This window comes from Pezoporus occidentalis, unplaced genomic scaffold (genome assembly GCF_034315485.1).
Source record: "Pezoporus occidentalis ecotype Australia unplaced genomic scaffold, CSIRO_AGI_Poc_V1 ctg70, whole genome shotgun sequence".
Lineage (NCBI taxonomy): Eukaryota > Metazoa > Chordata > Aves > Psittaciformes > Psittacidae > Pezoporus > Pezoporus occidentalis.
In genome coordinates this window covers 4,798,699-4,822,685 of record NW_026916053.1, presented here as the reverse complement: position 1 = coordinate 4,822,685, position 23,987 = coordinate 4,798,699, and the positions used below count along the sequence as shown (strand labels likewise).

General features: G+C 48.9%; 1 protein-coding gene and 1 long non-coding RNA gene across 2 annotated transcripts; one reads left to right on the top strand and one right to left on the bottom strand.

Annotated features, from left to right (window-relative positions):
• Positions 1 to 899: 899 nt before the first annotated feature.
• Positions 900 to 22,785, top strand: LOC134175806 (uncharacterized). Its single transcript, XR_009969147.1, has 3 exons — positions 900 to 1,052; positions 17,199 to 17,347; positions 21,210 to 22,785. It is a non-coding gene; the product is annotated as an uncharacterized LOC134175806 (long non-coding RNA).
• Positions 1,528 to 4,473, bottom strand: NPBWR2 (neuropeptides B and W receptor 2). The gene is made up of 2 exons (XM_062642110.1): positions 4,370 to 4,473; positions 1,528 to 3,852 (listed from the first exon to the last, which is right to left on the bottom strand). The coding sequence occupies exon 2, from the start codon at positions 3,266 to 3,268 to the stop codon at positions 2,270 to 2,272; it is 999 nt and encodes a 332-aa protein (XP_062498094.1). The 5' UTR covers positions 3,269 to 3,852; positions 4,370 to 4,473; the 3' UTR covers positions 1,528 to 2,269.
• Positions 22,786 to 23,987: the final 1,202 nt, after the last annotated feature.

The following is a 23,987-nucleotide window of genomic DNA, read 5'->3' as shown; positions in this document are numbered from 1 at the left end:
AGGGGGGTCATGCAACACCTCTGCATCCCTCGTGTGCTGCTGGACCTGCCTCCTTCCCCATAAAGGTCAGCCGGGACCACAGCACCCAGCTTTCCTTCCGGAATTAACCACCCATATGGTCCTCGGTCCCCTATTTGCCAGGTGTTCCTCCTTTTCCCCAAATTCCTTGGGTCAGTAGACACCTCTTGAGAGCCATTAGCACCTTCTGATTAGAGCTGATCTCTTCCCTCCCTGTCGTTCCTCTTGTGGCTGGGGCTTGCTAAGCATCACTCCACACACCTCCATGTGCAAACACGCACACACTGCCAGGACCAGGCTTTGAATAATCCTTGTGTTTCATAGAATTACAGGTGATACAACCATGGAATGGCTTGGGTTGGAAGGGACCTTAAAGCTCATCCAGTTCCAACCCCCTGCCATGGGCAGGGACACCTTCCACATGGTTTGCGGGTAGCTGCAAGGTGGAGCTGATGGGAAATAGAGAAGAACCATAACACTTGGCTCAGTGGGCACTAAACCTGGGGTTTAAGATGATAGATTAAGGTCCCACCACTGTGGTTTGCTCTCCATGAGGCTGGCTGAGACTGGGGATCCAGCTCTCAATCATTACAGCAAGGCAATGTTACATTTGGCATCAAAAATTCCTGGGCAAGTTTCAATGTGGAGGAATGCCTCCTTCATTTTGATTCCAAAGTTAACCCCTTCAATATGGGGAAGGCTGCACAAGTGATGGTGTATGCACAAATCTCTTCCAGCTTCCCAAAGGGGAAGAAGCACATCGCCATGCTGCTGTGTTGAAGGTCAGGTTTGGTGTCTGAGGGCACTGGTAGGTTTTGATTGCCCTGAGAGGCCTCACCTGGTGTCTCACCCTCACCCATTGCTCCAGGAGGCTATTTAAGATGAGCCCTGCACCTTCCAACCCAGCTCTCTTGGAGGGACCCTTGCTTCTAGCACTGTCTCCTGCATGGATTTTGGCCTCATATTGCAGGTCCTATCTCCAGCTCCGTTTTCTGGATGGACTTTGGACGACTGCTGCAGGTAGCTTGTCTTTGGTATGTGTGATACAGCTGCTGTCTAGACCTGTCTGTAGCCCCATGTTTTACTTATTTCTGTGTTTTCCTGGTGAAATTTGGGCAAAAAAGAGCCCAGTTTGGTGCTTGTGGACCTGGGGGAAGCTGGAGAGAAAGGTGTTAGCTGAGACAGCCTTCCTTAAACCAGTAACATGTACCCTGCAGTGCGATGAGCCCTGCTCACCTCTGCCACCATGGGTCTAGTGGTCCTTGAAGCTTTCAGTACGGTGTTTGTGATTCTTCCTTTCAGGTCCTGGTTCTGTGGATGTGCTTTTGCTCTTTACCTGTTAGAGAAGGAGCAGTCACTGCAGTTCTTGCTGGAGTTGTGGCTTCCAAAACACCTTAATTTTGTTACTGTTCTATGACTATAGCATTTTACAGTGGGTAGACTGTAATACATAGCAAAGACATGGGACACGCAGCATCAGTTTTCTCTGGTGAAATAAGAACCAGTCTCTCTTTTTCTTGTGAGGTTTATTTCATTATTCACTCTTAAATAAATAGATATTTGACACTTAACAGGAACAAGGAGTTAAAAATAATTTCTAACACACATTCCCTAGTATTTTTATGGTGTTTAACACACAAGACCCCAGTCTTGCTTTTGGTTTAAATTCCACTCGTGTTAACAGCTCAGGAATGAGGGAATTTGGGGTGGAAACCAGACATCCCTCAAAATCAAAGCCCTAACACACATACGCACGTACGTGGATGTGAAAATGGTTTGTTGTCCAAATACCCATCTGGCATCCTCTGTCCGGTTTATTGATGTTCCATTGGAAGTGCTCATTAGCTCTGCTCCATGGAGCAATCCTCTGCACAACAGCCGTTAAGGACTGAGCATGATATTAGTCTGAGAACCCTTCTCCAGTTGTCTGTGCCGTACAGCAGATGGCAATAAAGGACCACAGTGCAGTAGATGTGCCTCTGAAAAGGACCTTTTCTGCCCTTAACGCTTCAGAGTGTGAGATTAAAACTAACGCTGTAGAAATGGTGCTTTGAGACATTGGGAGGTACAGAGAGGGAAAAGGCAAGAGCTGCAAGTAAGCAGGACAAACCATGTGAGTGGGGATGACACAAACACATCCATTCCATGTAAATGAAAGAAAGAACACTGTGCGTTCATTGACCACCCCTTAGTCTGCAAAGCTGCCCTTCAAAGCCATGGGAGGGAGGGGATCTGGGCCTCAATCCGTTGTTCAGGAAGTTCTGCATTCCAGCATCTTCCGGAAACTCTTCCGGAAGCTGTCATCCAGGAAAGCGTACAGGAATGGGTTCAGGCAGGAGTTGGCATAGCTTAGGCTGGTGATGAAGTAGGATATGCCAATGACCATGGAGGTCTGGGGCAAGTCAGTGGTCAAAGCCACAATGGTGGCCAAGTGGAAGGGGGTCCAACAGAAGAGACACACGGCCAGGACTATGAAGACCATGATAGTGACTTTCTTCTTGGCTTTGTCCAGGGCTTTAGCATTAGAGTTCAAGTGCATGTTCCTTAGCTTGTAGAGCATCATGGTGTAGAGGATGCAGATGGTGGATACTGGAATGGCAAAGCCAAGGATGAGGGTATAGATCCTGCTGGCTTTGAACCAGAACCTTTCGGGCTTGGGGAAGTTGAGACCACAACTCTTGATCTCCAGGTCATCTATGTAGACGTTGGCAAAGATGATGAAAGGGAGAACTATGATGGTGACTAGGATCCAGATGCACAAACTGACAATCCTGGCCGCTCGGTACGTGCGATGTGGCATCCTTTTGGACCTGACTGTAGCCAGGACGACCAGGTACCTGTCTATGCTCATCACTGTCAGGAAGTAAATGCTGGAGAAGATATTGTAGTGGTCTATGGACAAGATGACCTTGCAGAGGACTTCTCCAAAGGGCCAGTAGTGAAGGAGGTGTTCAGCAATATTAATGGGCAGGACAAGTGTGAACAAGTCATCAGCTATAGCAAGGTTCAGGATGAACATGTTTGTCACAGTCTTCATCTTGGGGGCCTTGAGGATCACGTAGATGACGGCAGTGTTGCCTGTGAGCCCAACAGCACAGATCACAGAGTAAATCACGGGGAGGACAACGTAGAAATCGGCTGCCTGCTCTTGGAAGGTTAAGTTGAAGCTCATGCTGTTGTCCAGGTAGCAGCTGTTGCCTGCATTGCTGCAGGTGCTGTTCGGATCGTCCCAAAGAGAGTTGTTTCCCATGCCTCCTGGTCATAAACCACCCTGGGTGGTCATTAAAAGCCTCGCTAGCCCAGAAGAGAGCCTCTTCTTGCATGAGAAGCAGCTGCTACTCCATTGAGAAGTGGATGACTTCCAAGGAGTGGGTTGTGGGGCAGCATGGGCCATACAACTTACCTCTGCTGTCACCCACCATTGGAGAAGTCAGAACTTGAAGTGGTCAGGAGGAAAAAGCCCTATTGAAACACACTCCATGAATGAAAGAAATGAGGATTATAACTCCTGCCATCAGTCAAGGAACTTGGAGAGCATCCCGGTGAGCTTTGGCTTTTCTTTGCTGGGGAAGTCAAGCGTCTCCAGTGGAACCGTCTGCAGCAGGAGTCCTCCTGGGTCTGCAGGAACAAGGAGGTCAGGGAGGGAGCTTGGTGCCTGGTCTGCTATTCACAGGAGGTCTGAAAGGGCGGATGCTGTTTCACTTCCACAGCGCTTGCTTTTCCATGCCGGAGCAGCAGCGTTGCAGTGTTTAATTAGTGCCTTTGTGTCGCGTTCCCACTCCTTGCATTGACTGAGATTTCACACGGTGAAGTTCCTGACGCTCCCAACGTCCCCTGGCAAAAGAAGGAGGGGGGAAAAATAGAGTTCAAGGAGTGTTTCCAAGCTAAAGGTTAAAGGGGCTTAACCTGTAGTTTAAGTAATTCTTTAAGCAACATGGTCATGATCTTATTCAAAATGAAGTCCATCCCCACTGTGCAAATTGCTGTGGCAGCACATAGAACATGGCACAGATGGGGCGGACAAACCTGGAAATCCCAAAAGTTCAGGATTATTTAGGGAAGGGGGGGGGAGAAATGCCCTGAAAGCAAACCCGCTTTAAAGTCAAAGCAAGCATTACCCCACCTGTAGCAGCTACCACATCCACCGCTATCGCCTGCCCCACGCTTCCAAGGATTCCTCCGCAGGGAAGTGAAGGAGCAACCCAACCCCCTGCGAAGATGGAAGATTTGGCAGCTGGTCCCCAGGCTCTGCCAAGGGCGATGCCTCCCTCCTCTCGCGTTCTGTTGTCACACGGCACTGAAGTGAGCAGGACCACAAGCCTTGGGAAGAGAGGGTTGAAGAGCCCATTACCTGCTGAGCGGCTCCCGTTGCCCCCGCACCTCCGGTACCCGCTGCTTGGCACTGCTGAGCCTCTTCCCTCTGCTCCGAGTTGGAGAAGGGTCCTTGGGATGCTGCCGATCTGTGATCACATCGAGACGGTGGCTCTGCGTGTGCGCTGCCTGCCTGAGCAATCAGCACTTGTTCACAGCAGGGAAGGGAGGGGGAAAAAGTTTTTCTCTCTGCAGGGCTATTTAAATAGTCAATCGGGTGATGCTGGGGAGCAGCTGGTGCTGCAGGGCTGTGCTCCTCAGGAATGAGGGAGATGCTGAGGGGCACAGCAGCACCCAGGGCTGGCAAGCTGTGGATGGGTGGGAAGAGGAGGGGAGGGGGGGGTTAAACTGCTGCTACAGGGAGCACTGGCTGGTTTAACAAAGGGAGATGCGCAAATGTGTACAGGGGGAGGGAGCGGGAGGAGGATACACAACATTGCAGCGCTCAAAATGAACAAATAAGCAGCTGTACCTTGCCAGATCTGTGCTGCTTGGGGGGGGCTAGCCTGTTTTTTTTTCCCAGCTGGGTCCCTGGTCCAGCTTTGGAAATGAAACTGAATCCTTTGGATGCGCATCGTGAGATGCAGGAGTCCTGTGAAGCTGGACCCCAGGTTATAGAACAAAACGAGCAACAGGGGAAGCTCACTTTAGCTTTGTGTCCCTGTAGCAAGAGGGAAAGGAAACAAAGGTCTTTCGATCCTCTTGTGGTCTTTGAAATGCATTTCCCACCTGCGGCTTGCCTGAGCGTTGTTTCTATACCAGGCAGAGCAAATGCATCCACCAGTCTGATGGGGCATTCAACCGAGTAGGTCGGCTCCTCTGCATGAGCCCTGTAGCCAAGAGCTGCCCTTGACTCTGCTCCTCTTCTGCAGGCGTTTACCCTGTTCTGGCAGTGAATGGGTGGGAGCCAAACACTTCATTGCACTCAGGGAGGTACCTCCTTAAGGCCATGGTTACAACTGAGTTTTCAGCAGGCTTTTTATGCCCCATGTACAACTCTCGCAGGTATTTTCTGTGTCTCAGCCAGTGCTTATGCCTGAGCAAAATACAATGGACTTTAAAGATTGCCCAAGAAGATGTATAGGGATGATGTGATGATATTGCTTCACCATCCTCTTGCCTGTTTTGGGAGAGCTGGCACAGCTTGTAAGCAGCTGTAAGGGAAGTGAGGTTATGACACATCTGCAGGGGGAAGGCAGCTTTCCAGCAGCCACTGTTGTCTTTGTCAAAGAGAAGAAAATACTGGAACACGGAGAACTTCAGTAGAACGTGATGGTGAATTCACTGAGCTCAAACTATTCCTCACAGCAAAAGGGGGTAAAAGCATGCTGCATTTGTGGCTTTCTGGTTTTCAGCGTAAAGCACGTCTCTTGGGTCCATGGGAGAGATTAAAAGCTGTCCTTTCACTCCCTAAGCGATGTTACATTGGAATTGTGGCCCTGTGCCTGGGTGCTGTGTGTTTAGGGACATGCTTATAAGGAGATGGGACCTGAGGGCTGCAGGGTGGGCTATGTATATGGATGTAGCTGGGGCTACATCCCTCCCTGGCTGCCTTCTCATTATCCATAGGCTAGGATGTGCTTGATTAAAACAACCTTGTCAGAGACGCTGTGAGCAGGGGGGCTTTGATTTCTTTTCTATCCCCAGACAATTTCCCAGCGCCTGCTTTAAGCTGCTCTCGCGCCTCATTCCTTTGCCAGCTTCGCAGTCAAACTCACCTGCTTTGGGGAGGACAATTACAAACAGAACTAAATCCACCCGTGAAATCCCTTTGCAGCAGCAGAACGTCCATCAGCGATGAGAAAATCTTCCCCTTGTGTCTGTTCTGGGTCGGACCAGAGCTGATGCCCGGTCACACTGTGTGCAGTGGCATGATGAGAAACAGAGTGCCTGCAGGGGATGCTTTATTCATCTTGTTTTCTCTGGCTTGGTGTCCTTTACACTTGATTATAGACGGTGGCACAAAGCCCTGGAAAATCAAGCCCTAGTTTGAAGCTGCTGTTCCAAAGGACATGAGCTGTGTTTTCCCTCTGGGCTACTTGAACTTATTCTTGTGTGAGCAGCTCCATTGCCAGCACAGCACAAGAGGGACAGTTTCTATTCCAGGCAAATCCACCCCACGGAGGTGGACTTTGCCTTTTGAAACCCGTGTTCACGCTATGCAGCTCGAGTCAGCTGTGCAAACAGAGAGAAAAGGTGGTATGTGAGGGAGGGAAATCCCTTGTGATGCTGAATCAATGGTGCTTTATTGCCTTCATAAAGCTGATGGGCTGCTGCCTCCAGACAAAGGCCATCCATCATCCTGGAGCTACGGATAACTGTGGTGCTGGCAGTGCTTGGGGCGGCATCAGGGCTGCCTGGCACTCTAAGCTGCAGCAGCCCCTTGCACCTCGTTGGGGACAGTGCCTTTGGATGGTGATAGTCACTGCAGTGGATGCAGCAGCCGGGACACGGCTGACAGGCTGCAGGGAAGGCAAAGTGGTACCGGGAGTGCTCGAAAGAAAATCGGAGTCCTGAGTCTCACTTATAACTGGCGTGTTTTTGTCAGGCAAGGGACGCATCAATGACTGCCCCATCTCTGCCTCTGCAGGGGAGCAATCAAGGCAAATGCTGTGTAATTTCCTCAGACCAGAGGTGATGGGGAATGAAAGCTGTAGCACGGGGCGGGGGGGTGATGGTGGGCAGCTGGAGCTGTTTGTTCCCTTCCTGCAAGCCAGGAAGGAGGTTGGGAAGCTCCTGCGATGGGTCAGCTCATTCCCAGCAGCTTCTGGAGACCCTGGACATCCCCAGCCCCATGGGGCCCATGGTGTTGGAGTGCCTGTGTGCTGATGAGCAGAGCCCTGGCACTTTACCTGGGGACTGTAAGAGCAAGGACATGCTGTCGTTCTCACTGCAATTTATATGTATCCACGAAACCTAGAGTGCAGAAGGAACACTTTAAACAGCAGCTTCTTTAAACACCTTCATTTCCCTCTTGGTCCGGCTTCAAACAGCCTTGCTCCAGAGGAGGAATCCTAGTTTAAAAGGACTGGAGTGAAAGAGAAATACAAGGGTGGTAGTCGCTCTAATGGGGTGGAAGAGAAAGGGGTGTGAGTCGGCAGGTAGAGCTCTGCTTTTCTCCTGGGTCCCTATCCCCACTGTGTTGGTGACAGACAAGGGCTGTGTTAGGATACATGTGTAATCCAGTGCTGTAACCCATCAGCATCCCATGCAGGAGCTAGATGTTATTTAAGTGCTATTAACTGCTTATTATACAGCTGCTTAAAGCCCTTTGTGTCTGTGCCACTTCCAGGTACTATGAGTTGTCACTTTGATTAATGACATCTGACCTGTCAAGAGCCCCCGTTTCTGTCACTGCTTGACCTGCTTTGAAAGCTCTGAGGCTTTGCAAACAGCGCAGATGCAATAGGGCTGTGACACAGCCCTGGGAAAGCAGCGCTGAACCCTTCAGGGATGCTCACCCAGGGGCAGGCTCTGGCCAATATATTCCAGTATCTCTAAGCAACAGCTAAATGTGTCGCATCCTCTGCTTAAGTAGCAGAGCTCCTCTGGCCTAAAAGCCTAATCATCAGAGGGCAAATTGCTGCTGAATGCCTTTGCTGCTTTGCTCACTCCGGCTCCCTCTCCCTCCTGTGTTATGGCAGTGGAACGACTCATCTTCACCTCGATATCATATTTTGTACAGAATTCATTGCTTCAAACCCCTCAACACATGAAATCTGTCTTCTGGCACAATGTTTTCTAGTGCTGTTATACAGAGCTGGCTTCTTTCTCCATATGCTCTTCAGGCCGACAAACACAGAGGAGTACAAGTATGATACTATTGATTATTCTAAGGGGAAAAAGGGAAAAGCAGGAGGCCTGAGTTGAGCTTAGTGAAGCTTGACTCTATCGATGGCTTTGGACTGCAATCACTTATCACAGCTCACTTGTGCAATGGATACCAGCCTGCTCCACTTCAATAGGTCATTGTCATTCTTGTGGCTAAATACTTGCTGATGAAAGTTCAGTTTTAAGAGCATGATATGTATTGGATGTGTCAGCATCATGGAGAAAGGGAAAACTGGATAAGCGAGGTGTGGGACATGGTGTGCTGTGAAACACCCAGTGAAAAGTGTAAGGAAAAGGGAAGATACTGCTGCAAAGTGAGTTTTACAGCCGGTGCTGTCTGCTCCTTGCACCCTGTGGTTATGGATATAGCTGGGAAATCTGGCTCTGAGGAAGGGGATAGGTTCAGTGTGTGCATCAGAAATAACCAGGAGAGCAATAACGGTCAGTGGGATCTGGCTTTTGTCTCTTTAAAATCTAATCTGGACCCCAAAGCAAAGCCCCAGAATCCAATTCCCTGGAGAACTGAAGGTGCCAGGTCACTGTCTGAGGTTTTCATGGAGAGCTGGGGGAAATGAGGCTCCCATCAGATATCCTATTGATGCAAACTTCACTATAAGGAGCCATGCCATAGAGAAGATGTTCCACACGCGATAAAGAAAAGAACTAGAGATAAACCTCTGTGCTTTCCACCGGGAATGATTCCTGAAGCACAAAATTCCCTGGACCACACAGGGAATCCTGTTGGCTGAGTGAGCAGGACAAGGTGTTTGGCGTTGGAGAGCTCAGTTGTGACCACTTAACCCTTTCCACTTTGAACACCAGTGATCCTCAGTGACATTAATGCTGTTTTACCCACAAGGAGCACGCTCAGGCTCTGTGAGACCTCCCCATCTCCATCCACTTCTCAATTCCACTTGAAGGCAAAGGATTTCTTTGTAAATGGCCCATTCCCACTGACTTCAGCGAGCCCTCACCCAGGCTCCTTGCTGGGAAGACGATTCTCTCTCTTTCTGTAATAGAAATTGCTTGCTTCTTGTAAATGTTAAGGGATCTGCTTCCCTGCCTCGGATATCAGGAGGTACAGGAGCACATGTTGTACAGAAACACTCCCCAAGTGCATCAATAACCTTTTCGTGTTGCTTACTGAGTCCTAGATTACTGCAAAGCAGTTGTGTGTCCCTGCAGGTTACCTGCAATCAATTACACATCTCCAGTACATCCTGACTTGCAGGGAGGGTATGATGAGCTCGGCACGCTGCAATCAGGCACTGGCAGGGCCTATTCTCTTGTGGGGTTTTGGGCTCAGCAGTCAGATTGTGCAGGAATTGGGCTGCTTTTTGGTTTTGAGTCTTTGAATCTCCTTGTTACCTGGCCAGGATTGAAGGCGAGAAGAGCTTTTGGAATGTTGTAGCATCTCCCCTGTTTTCCCCTTTCAGCACTCCTGCTTGGCTTCCTTCTCATTGTGTGGGGCATCCAGGGTTCCCTAGGAGGGACAGGGGATTTTCTGGGTTGGAAATGAAAACATCCATGAGAAGGGGCAGAATATGATGCTGTTACCCATGGCTGGTGTTCCCACTTCTCTGTTTTTCCCTTCCTTGCTGCCCTGGGGCAGCTGAATAGTGGAGCTTTCGAAGTTTTATTGAACACATTGAAATCAGTAGCAGAGTTTATGGGCTTTTTTTTTTCATGCTGGAAACAAGCTCTGTTTTGATGGTGTATGAAGGAAAAATGATATTGAGCAGAAAGTAGTGAGAAATGGAGTAATCGACTTGAAGATGTCCCTGTTTATTGCATCACTGGAGAGCTTTGAAGATCCCTTCCAACCCAGCCTGTTCTATGGTCAGGGGATCTTTTTCATGTGACTGCAGAAGAGAAAACGCAACTGGGGTGTGTGAGACGTGTCATTAACATAAAACATCAAAAGTGACCCAAAGAGTGGGTGAGCATCACTGTTGGTACTGGAACATCTCCGGTCTCTGCCGCTGCCCCAGCTCCTTTGCCTGTCAAGAGGAGCTCGTGTGGCAACTGATTGCACCCATTATTCATGTTCTGATTGCACAGCAAGGTGGCTTTTTGAACTGTTGAGCATTCAAGCGAGCCCAGGAGATGTGGGACGGGCTGTAAGTGCGTTTGTATTGTCTTGGCTGTTAGGTGTTCCTACCCGTGATGGAGCTATTTGCTCCACTCTGCAGCAATCCCAGGCATGCTGCTTTTGTGGAAGGGAGAATAGATAAAGAGTAAAATGGGCTGGTAATTACCTGCCCTTGGGAAACAGCCACTGTGCATTTCTGTCTGAGACCCGCTCGTAAGCAAAGGTAGAGCTGGGATGGGGAATTGAGGCTCACATTCACACGATGCTCCCCGTGCGCCTCCAGAGGGATGTCGCCCTATGGAAACACGTTCCTGCAGGAACCCCCTGGCAGGGGGAGATTTGACACTGCAGGCACACATTAAAACGTGGAGGCAAACGTCCCCTTTCTCCCCAGGAAAGGCAGGACTCTGCCTGCTCTATTTCAGGAGCAGGAAATCAATTGCCGAAGGGATTTCCACTGGGAGATTTGTGCTTTATGAAGTTCATGCTTTGGGGCAGAGAGGCAGGCTGGGGAGCTGCAAACCATCGTTCCATCCTCTTCCCCTCTGCTGCTTTAATTGTTTGTAATGGCTTAATAGGCAGCACTAAAGAGGGAAGCTGATCCTTCCCTGCAGCAAAGAGAGGCATGCAGCATTCTGTCAGCTGTTCGAGGCCCTTGGTTTGGAGTTTCTTTGCTGTGTTTTCTTCTTTACAGGCTTGACCCAAAGGATCAGCAGGAAAACTGTTGACTTTATGTTGAGCCAGCACCAAAGCCAATGATCTGGGACGAAAATAACATGGAGATAGAACATGGCATAATTTAAGCAATTAAATAATAGAATCCCAGCTTGGTTTGGGTTGGAAAGGACCTTAAAGCTCATCCAGTTCCAACCCCCTGCCACAGGCAGGGATGCCTTCCACTAGAGCAGCTTGCTCTAAGCCCCGTCCAACCCGGCTTTGGAAATCAATGCATGTCTTCTCTGATGGATGCAGTCTTGAGGTCTCATTGGTTTTGCTTGGACACAGGGGTATTTCTTCAATCTGCCTCCCAAAAACCCCATCAAACCCCTGCTTCCTCCGCTCTCTCTTTCCCACAGCTCCGATCCGCAGGTTTTTCCCTTAAACTACAAGCCCTGAAAATGGGATGGGTTTGACTGCCTCTTGGTATCAAGCAGCTCAGGGGGAAAGAAACTGCTTCCTCCCTTCGTTTTTCTGCAGCAAAGCATTTAGCTCCTTTCCCTGAAGGAGGGGGAAGAAACACTTTCTTTAAAGCTATCAGAGCCAGATTGAATTCCCTCATCCTTTGGAGCAAAATAACCAAGTTATTGACGTTAAAAATAACTCCACGTTCCTGAAGAGATCTTCGGAGAAAATATTTCTCCTGGTGACTGATTACAAGTGGGAATGGGAAGAAACTCTTTGCCTTGAACCACTCAAAGCGGTCATTTTTTACCCAAGGAGCAGATGTAATTACGTTTTCTGGATGGGGAAAAAAAGAAGCTGTAGTAGAACAAATGGGCTCCAAGCCAGTCTTCATGTGCTGTCAATGACCAGATTACAGCACACAGTACCAGCTGCACCAGACAGAACATTGCCTTTGGGTTATTAGGTTTTTTTTCAGCAATCTAGGTAGCTTGAATAGCTCTTGTACTCATCTATTGGTCTCGGCCATCCAATGGTGCCCATTGTACCTTTCTGTTATAAGATAGCTCATTTAATGCTGTCCTTTAATGCAGATTTGTGTGGCTTTCCCTCCTTCTAGCCCCATTTTTTAGCTAGACAGAGGTTTTCTTATAGAATCATAGAATAGTTAGGGTTGGAAAGGACCTTAAGGCCATCCAGTTGGCCCCAACAGTGAAAGGAAGGAATTGATAGGTGATAATTTATGGAACTTTCTATAGCTGTTGTAAATCCCAGCCTGTAATTCCCATCTCCTTAAAAACGACTTTGCTTTCCCTCCTGCCTGCTCGCTGTGCATCTGTGCTCCTTGTGGCTGCTCTGAATTTAGTGCTTGGAAATGCAGTTACACGGCTCCCAGTTGTTTCCACACAGGAGGATCATGTACATAAAATAAATCAAATTTAACCTTCCTATATTTTTAAGTCCCTTTTAAAACTTAATGCTTGGGGTCGCCCAGTTTTAACAGAGCAAGGTTTCATTCCTGCTCTGTGGCCTTAACTTAAACCGGTCCCGTGTCCAGCAGATCCTCCCCGGGCACAAAATGCTGGAGGATGAGGCATTGCCCATCATCCTTCTGGGGCTATAAACCTTTGCCCTCTAATTTGTTCTCTGCAATGAACGGATGCTTTTCTCTTCCAAGTGGGCATTTGTCACTCAGGGGTCACCCTGCAGCAATGATGGGGAAGAGTAAATGATGTAAAGTAACTCATTTAAGTGTTCCTCATACCACAGGCCCAGCAGCTGAGCTGTGTTCATCTGGGTTTTTCCATTCTCCAAGTATACATTCTAGCCCAAAAGATGTGGAAGAGCAGGCATGTTAAAGGGGATCCAGGTGGGAATAATATTTATGGGGAGACTGCCTGTACGTTGGCTCTGCCACTGTGGGAGCTGTTGGAGTGGATGGAATTTAAGCTAATGATTCATCTTAAATGAATACTTCATTTTGAGTTCATCAATCACTCCTCTTCCTGCTGTGTCCCCATCATCCTTGGAGGTAGGGCTGAATCTGAGCTAAACTGGAGGATCGAATTGCTCTTTCATGGGGAGAAAAGGAAGGATTTCCAACTTGCTGAGCTCCTGTTTGCAGGAGGGGAGGGATGCTGACAGGGCTGGGGCTGTTCCTGCTGTGGTCCCTCCTTGCTGCTTGTTGCCTTCTCCCCTGAGAGCCCATCACTTGGGTCTGGCAGCAGTTACTGCCTGGCATCTGATTCAGCTGAAGTCTCTTTCATTGTGGACTCAGTAAAGTTGCCTCAGCCTCTGGGATGATTCAGGAGCATGAGATTTTGGAGGCATCCGAGGCAGCACACAGCGGCAGCAGATGGTGTAACCCTTCATCCCTGTCCTCTCCTGCACACTGATGCAGCCTGAAGGAGGCAGAGGTTCTGTAAAGCATCTTCTGTATCTCCTGTGAGGCGGGGAACCAAATGGCAAACCCCTAAATATCTTAGAGCTTCAGGGGTGTGCTGTGTGCCTGCGCTGCACCCTGGACCCGTGCTCAGCCGCTCTTTGCACTGATGCTTCCAAGCTGCTCTCTGTGATTTTATTTGCAAGCCAACCTGCACGTTGCTGTAAGAATTCAGCACCACATCGACTGAATGGGGCCCAGGACTGGGGAGAAGGGTTTGAGATGTGATTTGCACGATGCACTCATTAAAGCAGGGGAAATGCTGCCTTTCTTCTGTGCCCGGAGCTGCTAATCTTGTTCTGAATGTCAAAAACCTCTTCAGTTTCTCTCATTATAGCTAAATTTGATTATGGCTTTGACTTCACACCTCTTACGTGCAGGTTTTCCTCCTTCTGTGGCTGGAAATGTCAGTGCGGAGAAATGTTGATGAGCTTTTTGGACTCGCACCCGCTGCTCATCCCCGTTCCTAACGCTGCTTTTAATGATCTGGGGAATCTGAGCATGGGGAGAGCTGGTGGTGAGTGCAGGGAGAGGAAAATGGGGCACCAAGATGAAAGTGCAAATGCAGCGCCTTGGTTACTGCAGCCTGCCTCGCGGTGGGGATTTGGACTGAGTGGATTAATGCCTGCCTCTTTGAATTGATGACTCCTCCTGTGTCATCCTGCGTGTCCCCTCCTGAAACCCCTACGTAAATGGCAATGGGATGTGAATGTACTATTGCAAGTGGTGACTTGATCCTGACGAACAGCACAGCCTGTCCCTTCCTTGTGTCTGAAGGTGACTGGGAGCAGATGTTTCCAGCCTGGCATGGGGATGAAATCCTGCTGAGCAGGGTGTGTTTAAACACTTATCACCTTCTTGCCTTGCCCATGTGCCTTTAATGCCTTTCAGAAGGTAGCTGAAATGTCTACACATTAAATGGGCAAAAATACCAGGGCTGGTTTCAGCTCTTCCTGTGAATGATTCCACAGGGAATTTGGCTCTTTTTCTGCAGAGGAAGATGAATGCTTTTAGTGTAACTTTTTTATTCTTACTGGGAATATTGCCTGTCTTGGCCTCCTGCCATCCCTTTTCTGGAAGCAGGCAAGATGCTGGGACCATACAGCAGGGTCTTGATACTGCTATTGCCCCTTGCTGCTGCAAGCTATAGTGCCCTGCGGGCAGCGGTGTTTGTGCTGCTGAACAGCTCCAGTCTCCGCATGGAGAACAGGGCCATTTCCAGCTGTATTTTGTCTTGTGTGCTTTAAATACTATATGTTAATGATTACATATATATTTATATTATAATTAAATCCCACGTTTTGCAATCAGGTAGTTGTCCTGCTGGTATCTAATAGCAAACTCCTCGAGATGGGCTATTTTGGAGAGTGATTGGAGCTCGCTGGGGCATTTCAGGCTCCTGTTTATTATCTGTCATTTCAACCCAGTCACTCACTGATGTTTAAGAGCCATCCATGGCTGTGCTGGGCAATGAGACCCCATCTCCTGTATCAGAAGGGCTGGGGACCAGAAATTGGGGTGATTCATGCAGTGCTCTTCACCCTGAGGACCTGCCCTGGGCAGGTTGTAAGGGGTTGGTTAAAGGACTTCTACTTATTTCAGAGTCCTCAGGAGCTGGGATGGGTTTAAATTGCTGTGGCAGGGAGCTCTGAGCCAGCTCAGCTTGAGCTAATGCATGTCATGCAGAGAAGCTCTGCTCAGATGTTAGCTCAGCTCTGAAGAGTGCTGTAATTGAACACATCTCCTTGCCATGGATCTGAGTTTAGGCACAGCATCCCATGGATGCGCTGCCTTGGGGTCTGGCTTGTGTCCCAGGCTCGGAGATGCGATGCTGCAGGGGCCTTGTTAAGGAGCTGCACCTCTGCTTGGGTGAATAATTAATGATGGAAAAACTGTTGTGGAGTTGGTCTTTTTCTGTATGGTCACAGATTGCTCACATGCCATCCAGTTTCCATTAGTCCGTATCTCCTGGGAGAAAGATATATTGTCCCTGGAGCAGCCCAGGAACATCTCCTAGTGTTCCATGACAAGGGAAGCCCACATCAGAGCTCAGTTCTTGGAGGAGCATCACTGTGCCATGGTGAAGCTGTTTGGTAGAAGCACTCTTGGGGTGTAATTCAGTGTGAGGCTGCAGTCCAGCACTGCTGTTAATTCTAGCTCAGTGCCAAATCTGCCTCTGTGAGATTAAGGACTTGGAATTGTACTTGAACCATGGAATGCCAGGTTGGAAGGGACCTCAAGGATCATAGGTGAAATCATGTAAGGTGCAGACCCAGCCAAACTCAAGCAGAGCTTAGTGTTGCTGCTGGCTCCCACAGGAGAACCCCAGCATCTCCTGGTCCACGCTGCAGGATGGCCTATGGAAGCTTCATCCCAGCAGCATCGCATGGATGGGTTTAACCTGCATACCAGGGCTCATGCTGGAGCTGCAGCCATGTGAGGTCCCCGTGGGGCTGTGTGGGACCTGCCATGATGTGGTTGTTCACCGCTCCCAAGGAGGAGTTGTGACATGCACCTCGGTGTCAACAAGGCAACGCTTTAATGCTGCTGCTGTCAGCCTGTCAGGCAGTGCCCACACACCATGTCTGGAGACAGCTCGGCAGCAGAAGGCAAGGCAAAAGTCAGGATGAAATCCCACATGTTCTTGGGTGCTGTCAGGAATGGCTTGGGAGCGTGATCTGCGAAAGGACTTGGGAGGGCCTGGAATGGCACGCTGCTGATGGCCTAATAACTGTCCTTATGTAGGGGTAAAAGCTTTGTGTGGCCTAAATGGGTCTGCAAATCCACACTGTGTGTTGCAGAAACCGTGCTGGGCTCATCCTGCTCTGAAATACTATATCTGCATCCTAACCAGGAACAATATTAGAGTCCTTTGTACAAGGAGTCCCATCGAAAAGATGAGGGGTGATGGGCACAAGTTATTCCCAGGGAAATTCCGGCTGGACACAAGAGGAGAATTTTTCCCCATGAGAACACTCAGCCACTGGAGTAATATCCAGTGCTGGATTCCTCAACATTGGACAATTCAGATTTGGCTGGGCAGGGTGCTAGGGCATTTAGCTCAGGTCATGCATTGCCAAGAAAGGTTGGACCAGATGTTCCTTGAGGTCCCTTCCAAGCTGCTATTCCGTGGTTCTATGCTTCCTGAACCTACTGCTAAAAGCCAGACGTGACCCAGGAGGAAACCTTTGCAATGCACATTCGTGGCAGATGGGGAGACCTGAAGCTTTCATTAAGTTTATTGTTCCCTTGGAGAATTAATTCAGTGTTTAAACCCCTCCATCCTTGATGTTAAAATGCTCTCTCCTCGGTTTCAGCTACAGCCCAGCCTGTGAATGCAAAGGCCCTCTGTTGTTGTTGCAGGTGGAACGTTCTCCCCTCGAGGTTGTCTGCAGGTAGGTGCTAATTAAAGACGTGCTGGGGTTGGTTTGGTGCCTGAGCAAGGGGCTCCAGAACAGGGGTAAGCAGCACTGACATTTGCCGCCCTATAAAGTCCAAGGAGCAAATTTATGCCAATTAACTTCACACCTTTAATTAGGAGGATCAAGAGTTGTGCTTGTACCGGACTCTAGTGACAGGGGTGGTCTCTCATAGGATCTAGTGGTGATTTTCCTCTCTGTTCCATATGGACAGCAGTGAGATCAGCTGGAGGGTGCCAAGCAGCATCACGAACTGAAAGGAGACATGGTAGCATTAGACCCAGGTTTGTCCCTAAATAGCTGAAGTTAATGAAAGCAGAGGGGCAGAGGGGGGTGATCTCTGCTCCGAGCTGGTTTATGGTGCCTTATTTTCTCCCTGGTTTTGTCTGCTGTGCTGCCCCAGGTTTTCCCAGCTGAGAAGCAGCTCGGTGCAGCATCCATCCTCCTCTCCCTTTGCGCAGTGCCAGGGCTGACGGTGTAGAGCAATCCTGCAAATACACTGGTGATCCCAAGTCTGAGGATGCAGCTAAACCCCATCAGAAGGCATTTCTGGTAAGTCAGGCCTGGCTTGGGCTTTCTTGAGTATCAGCTCCGTGTGTGTCACAGCCTGCGAATGGCTGCTTCCCATGGGATCATCATGGAAAGCCACAGGTACCTGCTGCTAAGAAGTGAACATGAGAGGAGATGCATAAACAGCAGTACGTGATGACTTTGGGGGTGAGCCCCGGCTGTGGTGGTTCTGTGTTCAGGTGAAGGATGGGCATGGAGGGGATGCATCCAGCGCTCCCCACCCTCCAGACTGCTGTTTGCATCTGGTGAAAGGCTCTTGCACGACCTCAACCCCTCTCAATGCAGTTTAAATCATTCCCACAGCTCCTGGTGTTTCCAGAGAAGCATCCAAGTGCAATCCTGATTGCATCCATGGAAGAGCCTCAGCATCTTTCACCCCCAGAACCACAAAACAGCTCAGGCTCTCCCTAAATCAGGTTTTCAGTCTGTCTGCAAGACTTCTTTCTCCCCTCCACAAATATGATTTTATTTGTGTAGCGATGCATTTGGGTTCTTTCCCTTATCCATGTGTTCCTTTGAGTAATCACTCGTGCATATGGATGATATTATGTGTAGAAAAAAATAGATTCCTGGATTGTCATTTTACCTCACTGTCACTCAGGCAAACATGGTCCTCATCTACCCCAGCAACAAATCTGTGGGAATTCTGGCTCAGCAAGGAGCAGAGAGCCCATTTTCTAAGCCAGATTCCCAGCTGATGCGGTTTCACTGACAAAACAATGATCCCGATTCATCTTCCTGGGAGGAAAAGCGAAGACTCGTTCACAGATCACAGATTCAGCTGGCCTCTGATTCACTGTACTTCATTTCGCACATCCAATTTCAAGGGCCATTAAAATAGGCTCGTGCTTGCTTTGCTAGACAGAAGTGTCACAGTTAGTCACAGGAGAGCAATAAGTGACTGTCCCGTGGGAGCTCTTGAAGTAACCTCCCATGTGTGGATACCCTGCACGGTGCCACACAGCTGGATGCTGCTGGGGACAAAGAGGAGCCCAGTGACTGTGCCTGCCAACCACTGTAAATCACAGCGGCTGCATCGCTGCCAGCCAGTGATGGTGAGACCTGGGGAGTGAGAACTGTGGCTGCTGAGGAGAGCTGTGGCTGCTCAGCCTCGAGAAGAGAAAGCTCCTGAAGGGGAGAGCTTAGAGCAGCTCCAGTGCCTGAAGGGGCTGCAGGAAACCTGGAGAGGGGCTTGGGACACGGGCCTGTAGGGACAGGCCAAGGGGAATGGCTTTAACCTGCCAGGGGGGAGACTGAGATGAGCTCTTAGGCAGAAGCTCTTCCCTGTGAGGGTGCTGAGGCGCTGGCACAGGGTGCCCAGAGGAGCTGTGGCTGCCCCATCCCTGGCAGTGTTCAAGGCCAGGTTAGAAGGGACCTTAAAGCTCCTCCAGCTCCAATCCCTGCCATGGGCAGGGACACCTTCCACTGGAGCAGCTTGCTCCAAGCCCCGTCCAGCATCCCAGAAGAGGTTTCAGGACTGGGTTTTGGTTCCACATTGTGCCTCTGGGAGACTGTGGGCATTGAAATCTGCAAGGTGAAGCCATTCTTCCTCTGCCCCCTCCAGTGCCATAGAGGAGATGGGAACGCACGAAGCAGCACTGTGAAGCAGCAACCTGCCCTGGGGTTGATACCTTTGGGATGGGAGCTCACCACAACTGCTGCAGCTCCATGAGTGCTTTGGGGCTGGGGCTGTAAGAGCCCAAAACGTGGCTGAAGTGTTTTAGGTTATTTTTAGAGTTTTGAAAACATTGTTCTTCCTAAAACAAATTGTGGAACGGAGAGAAGGGAAAATAGCAGCAGTTTGATTAAATCCGCTTTTTCACTCTTAAAATAGTGTCAGCTTGCTGCCTGCTACTTTAGAAACTGGCTTAGCAGCATCTATTTCATCCCACCGGAGAGGTGGGATTTAAAGCTTCTCACAACACAAACAGTGGATGTGCAAGAGCGGTTTTCCATCCCCAGCAGCCTGGTATCTTGTCCTATTTTAAGCAGCCTCAGCCAGATACATAAACACACTGCTACAAACAACAACAGAAAGAGAATGTTCCACTAAGTAGGGGAAAATAACAGAAGGGGGTGGCAGCCCTTGCTGAGGAGCTTGTGTTGACTCTCAAGTGTTGGGTGCAAGCAAAGAGGGTTTGCTGTATTCCGCTCCTTGAAGATGTAGTTATTGAATAGGAATGCATCTCTGAGGCTGTTCAGGTTTGGTCTGATTTTAGGTCTGGCAGGAGCAAGACAAATGCTGTTTCACTGTGATGCTGCCTTTACAAGGGGGAAGATCACAATGTGCTTTGCAGCATAGACCTGCTGCTGTGCCCTGGGTGATGAGGGCTCGTGTAACTTGTGTTCCACAAGGCAGTGGAAGAGCAGCCGTGTGGATGTGACAGGCAGGGAGGACTGGTGTGTCCATGGCTTAATTCACGGCAGCTCTCCCCTTCTGGAAGCATTTGTAGCCTGAGGCTCTCCCGGGGCTCTTGAACACAAGTTAATCATAGTAATAAGTGATAAATGAGCCCGTTCCCCTTGGCACGGGTGTGATGGGCATTAGGTAACCCTGGGAGCACTTGATGTGAGGGAGGGCTTGCTCCTTGGCGAGGAGGAGGAAGAAAATATTGCTTGGAGTAACTGGGGTAATGTGGCTTCCCGGGAAGTGGAGAAGCAGCAATTAAAGATGCGAGCACTGCATGGCATCATTGGCATCATTAGCCTCAGTGTCTGCAAATGAGGCAGCTCTCCTGTGCGCCCCAGCACGTCCCTGACCTGCCCAAGCCACCATCCCAGCCATGGAAAGGCTGGATCTGAAACGGTCCATGCAGGAAATAGGGAGAACTCTCCTTTGCCTTCTGAGCCTCTGTTTCTTTCTCTTTGCTTCTTTCTCAGTCTAGGATGTTGCACTCCCCAGACATGACCTTGTTGTTCCATGAGGTTGTATCTTGTATTCTGTGCAGGATTATTCTCCATAAGCCACGTTCCTCCTAACCTTTACTTCTGTGTTTCTGGATTTCTATTGCATGATACAAGAAACTATGGGTTAAGCCCTAGTGGGCAGGGAATGGATTAGAAACTTCAGAAGAGTGCAGAAGCAGTTTTTGTTTTAATTCTTTACCTTCATTTACCTGCTGAAGTGATGGATTTTTCTTGCCTTTTATTCCTTAGTGGTTTTTCTGTATTCCCTTCACTCTGAATTGAACTTTTCACTTGCATTGTGGTTGTTTGGTGCCAGTTATGCGAGTATTAATCCTTTCTATCCTGCTTGTTTTAGCTTTCACAGGGAGGTGAGGGGCTCTCTTGGGTTAAACTCATCTCAATTAGATGCCTTCTATGATGCTGCCTATGTCCTTTGACCACTTTAGGGGGATAAAGGTGCAGAGGTTACAGGTATGGAGCAATGACTCTTGTCAAGAGGACAAGAACTCCATTATCCAGATTTTCAGGGGTAAATCAACCACCTCATTTTGGGGAGGAACTGGTTTTGATCAGCACAGAGGTGCCCAGGGCAGATACTTGGTCTTGGAGGGGCAACAGCAGCTTCCTGGGTCCATACCCAGGCTGCACCATAAGGCTTTGTGATGGGATGCTGGGGCAGTGGGAATAGCTGTGAGATGCATGTAAGGAAATAGGGTGTGTGAAAGGGTCTCAAAGGCAGATCTGCTTTGCTGAGATTGCTAAGGCTTGCACAGGAAAAATATATTTTTACTGATCTGGGCAATTTGAGGCTTTTTCTCACATTCTTTGCCTGCAAACCTTCGCCCTTTGTAAGGAAGCGGAAAATCCAGAGCTTTTGTGATGAAAATCACTGCTTTTTCGTTTGTTTTTCTTTTCTTTCCCAAGGTTTTCATCACAGCAGGAGTCAGAGGATGTGTGTAACCTGCCTGTTTTTGCCTTAGTGGCAGCATCGATGACATGCGGGAGCTGGTCAGAGGAGCGTCACTGCGCTGCCCTTAATTCTCCTTGCGCAACTGATGGTGATCTAATGAATGAGACACAGCCAAACCCTTTTGCCTCTCTTATGCTCATCAAGCAATCATCTCCCCCGTCACGCTTTGCCTCCAAACACCTCATTTGCAGCTGGCTGACCTTGGCTCTCCTCCGTGTAATGGGAAGATGAAGAGGTGGGAGCGTTGAGGGCTGGCTTTTATGGGTGAATCATGGAAGAGCGAGCGGCTGGTGCGGGCTCGGGCATGGGAGGTGCTGTGGAAACATGATGTGCTGTGCCATGAAGGATGGTAGCAAATAGATTGAGCAGGGGATGAAAAGGGAGAGGGCGCTTGGTTAGATATCGCTGATGGAAACATGGGGGAAATAAAGACATAGAAACATGTCAGAGACTGAACCACGCTACAGGTCTGTGGCTCTTAATAACTGTGTAGTGAATGCTATAAATGACTTGAAAAGCTCTTCAGTGACCAAGGGGTTCTAGGGAATGGTTGAGTGAAACAGAGGAATACTGATTTGGGCAGAACTTTTACCCTAATTTAAGCAAGATCCTGTTGTTGAGATAAAAGCTGCTTTGAATCAACTGGAATTATCTTCTCCAAAGAAGAAGAAAGATAAAGCTCTTGTGCAGGTGAACTTTAATCCAACGTGTATCATCTGCATGGAAGCCTTCAAACAGTTGTAGGAATAAGGGTGGTGCTTAGGGTTAAGAGAACTACATCTCATATGAGGAAATTAGGAGTGGATGTGCCATGAGTTTTAGCAGGGCAATTACAATTTATGGCTGCTCAGGGGGAGCCTTTAACCACATTAAGCTAAGGGTCTGTCTGCATTGCAAGCTGAGCTTTAAAACTAAAGAGGATTTAGTAGTCCTGAGCTCCAAAGAGACCCTTAATCCAAGTTCTCCTGTGGTTATGGCCTTGGTCTTGGCTCTTGGGCTGTAGATTGTTCCTGTAAAACAAACACCAAAGTTATAACTTCCACAGGTTTCAAAGAGCTCCTATGGGAAAAGGTCTGCCTGGATTGTGGGGCAAGTTCTCACACTTCCAGGTGCTATTAAACTGCATGAAACCTCCTTTTTTTTATAGGGGAGTCGATGTCAAACCCTGCTCTATCAGCTTGCCATGCTCTTTGGGAAGGAGGAAACTTCACAAGGCACGTTTAACCTGATTTCACTGACAGGTTTACAGCTGGGAGAGCATTAATAAACCACAATTGCTATTCAGTGGGCAATAGCCACTGAGCAGTTATGTTTTGTCTGTAGGCAGCCTAATGAAACCAGCAGTTAAGGACCTAATGAGAATTGAAACCATTGCTCCATGGAGACATCCCTTTTCCTGTGCTCCCAGAGGAGTTCAATGATCCTTGATGTTCAGGTGAAAACCACCTTGTTCTGTACAAGTGGTGATGCACCTTTCCATTGTGGTGTTTCACACGTGTGTGTCTGGATGCTGCTGCACTGGGGATGCAATCTCTCCTGGCTTGATTCCTTTCTGGAGTAATCAGAGTGGTGTCAGGATTTAATCCTCTCTCAGCTCTGAGGTCTGGCTTTTGAAGAGCCCCAGTCATGCTGTTCTTCTCATCCTGCCCTTGATGGAAATGTTAGGCCATCATGGATCATTTATCAAGTGCTGGCATTGTTTCCCAGGGAATGGTTTTGAGTCTTTGACGGGTTCTCTGGCACGGGAACAAAAATCCTAATGCTTGGTGGGGTTTTCAATTGCCCAAGTTGTAAAACCTGCTGAAAAACGTCTGTTTCCTTTCAGGTGACTGTTTCCATCAACATTATGAGCTTGGATTTCTTTTCAAAGGGCATTTCAATGTGTTTCTGGTTGGGTTTCAGAGGGGAATGGTGTTTTTTGCACCAGCATCAGCTTGCAATCTGATAAACTTCTGCCCTGGCAATTGGCTGTAAGTGCTTCAGGAGAACAGAATAACAACAGGACAAAATCAAGCAGCGACAACTCTGCGATGGTCTTGGCTGAGTTTGCACCCACCTTTTCGCAGGTGCATTTCACTAGAGAGCTACCTGGCGATGGGAAGGATGAGGATGCAAACCTCCCTCCACCCCGGCCATCGGTTGGTGCTGCGCTCATCGTGGACACAAGTTACATCCCGTACAAGTCTGTGAAGCCAAGGCAGAGGGTTCCAGCAGAGCTCAGCTGTGTCATTTACCAGGCGAGTGAGGACCAGCCTCCGCACCGCATCCCCACAGCTGGAGATGGGTGCGTTGAGCTGTATCCCCTGACAAGATGAGAAACGTATCATGTTTTGTCTTGTCCTGCACAGCAGACATCCTAATTCAGAGCAGCACTGTCTTCTGCTGCTTTCTCTGCCTCCTTGCACTGATGCACGCTCCCAGTGAGCAGACCCATCTGTTTCAGACCTGTCACTTCAACTCTCCCACTCATGCTTCCCTTTGTACTAATCCACTCATCCTTGAGAAGATATCCATTACTGGAATAATAGGCCCTATTGGATCAGCCTTTGATGTGATGAGATTTTTGTAGTCAACACGACAATTTAAGCCACTACAAATAAAATATCCTCCCCCCTTTTTTTTCCTGGAGAAGAAATTAAGGGAAAAAACCTTCATGTTACCCACGGAGCGTTCAAGGCTGAAGAGGGTGAAGGTGGAGATGAAGTTGTCTCCTGGGAGGAGTAAATTTGTCAATTTAGCAAATTA

What these genes read in the sequence shown, in the direction of transcription:
- NPBWR2 (XM_062642110.1), bottom strand. Translation starts at nt 3,268, where the DNA reads ATGGGAAACAACTCTCTTTGGGACGATCCGAACAGCACCTGCAGCAAT.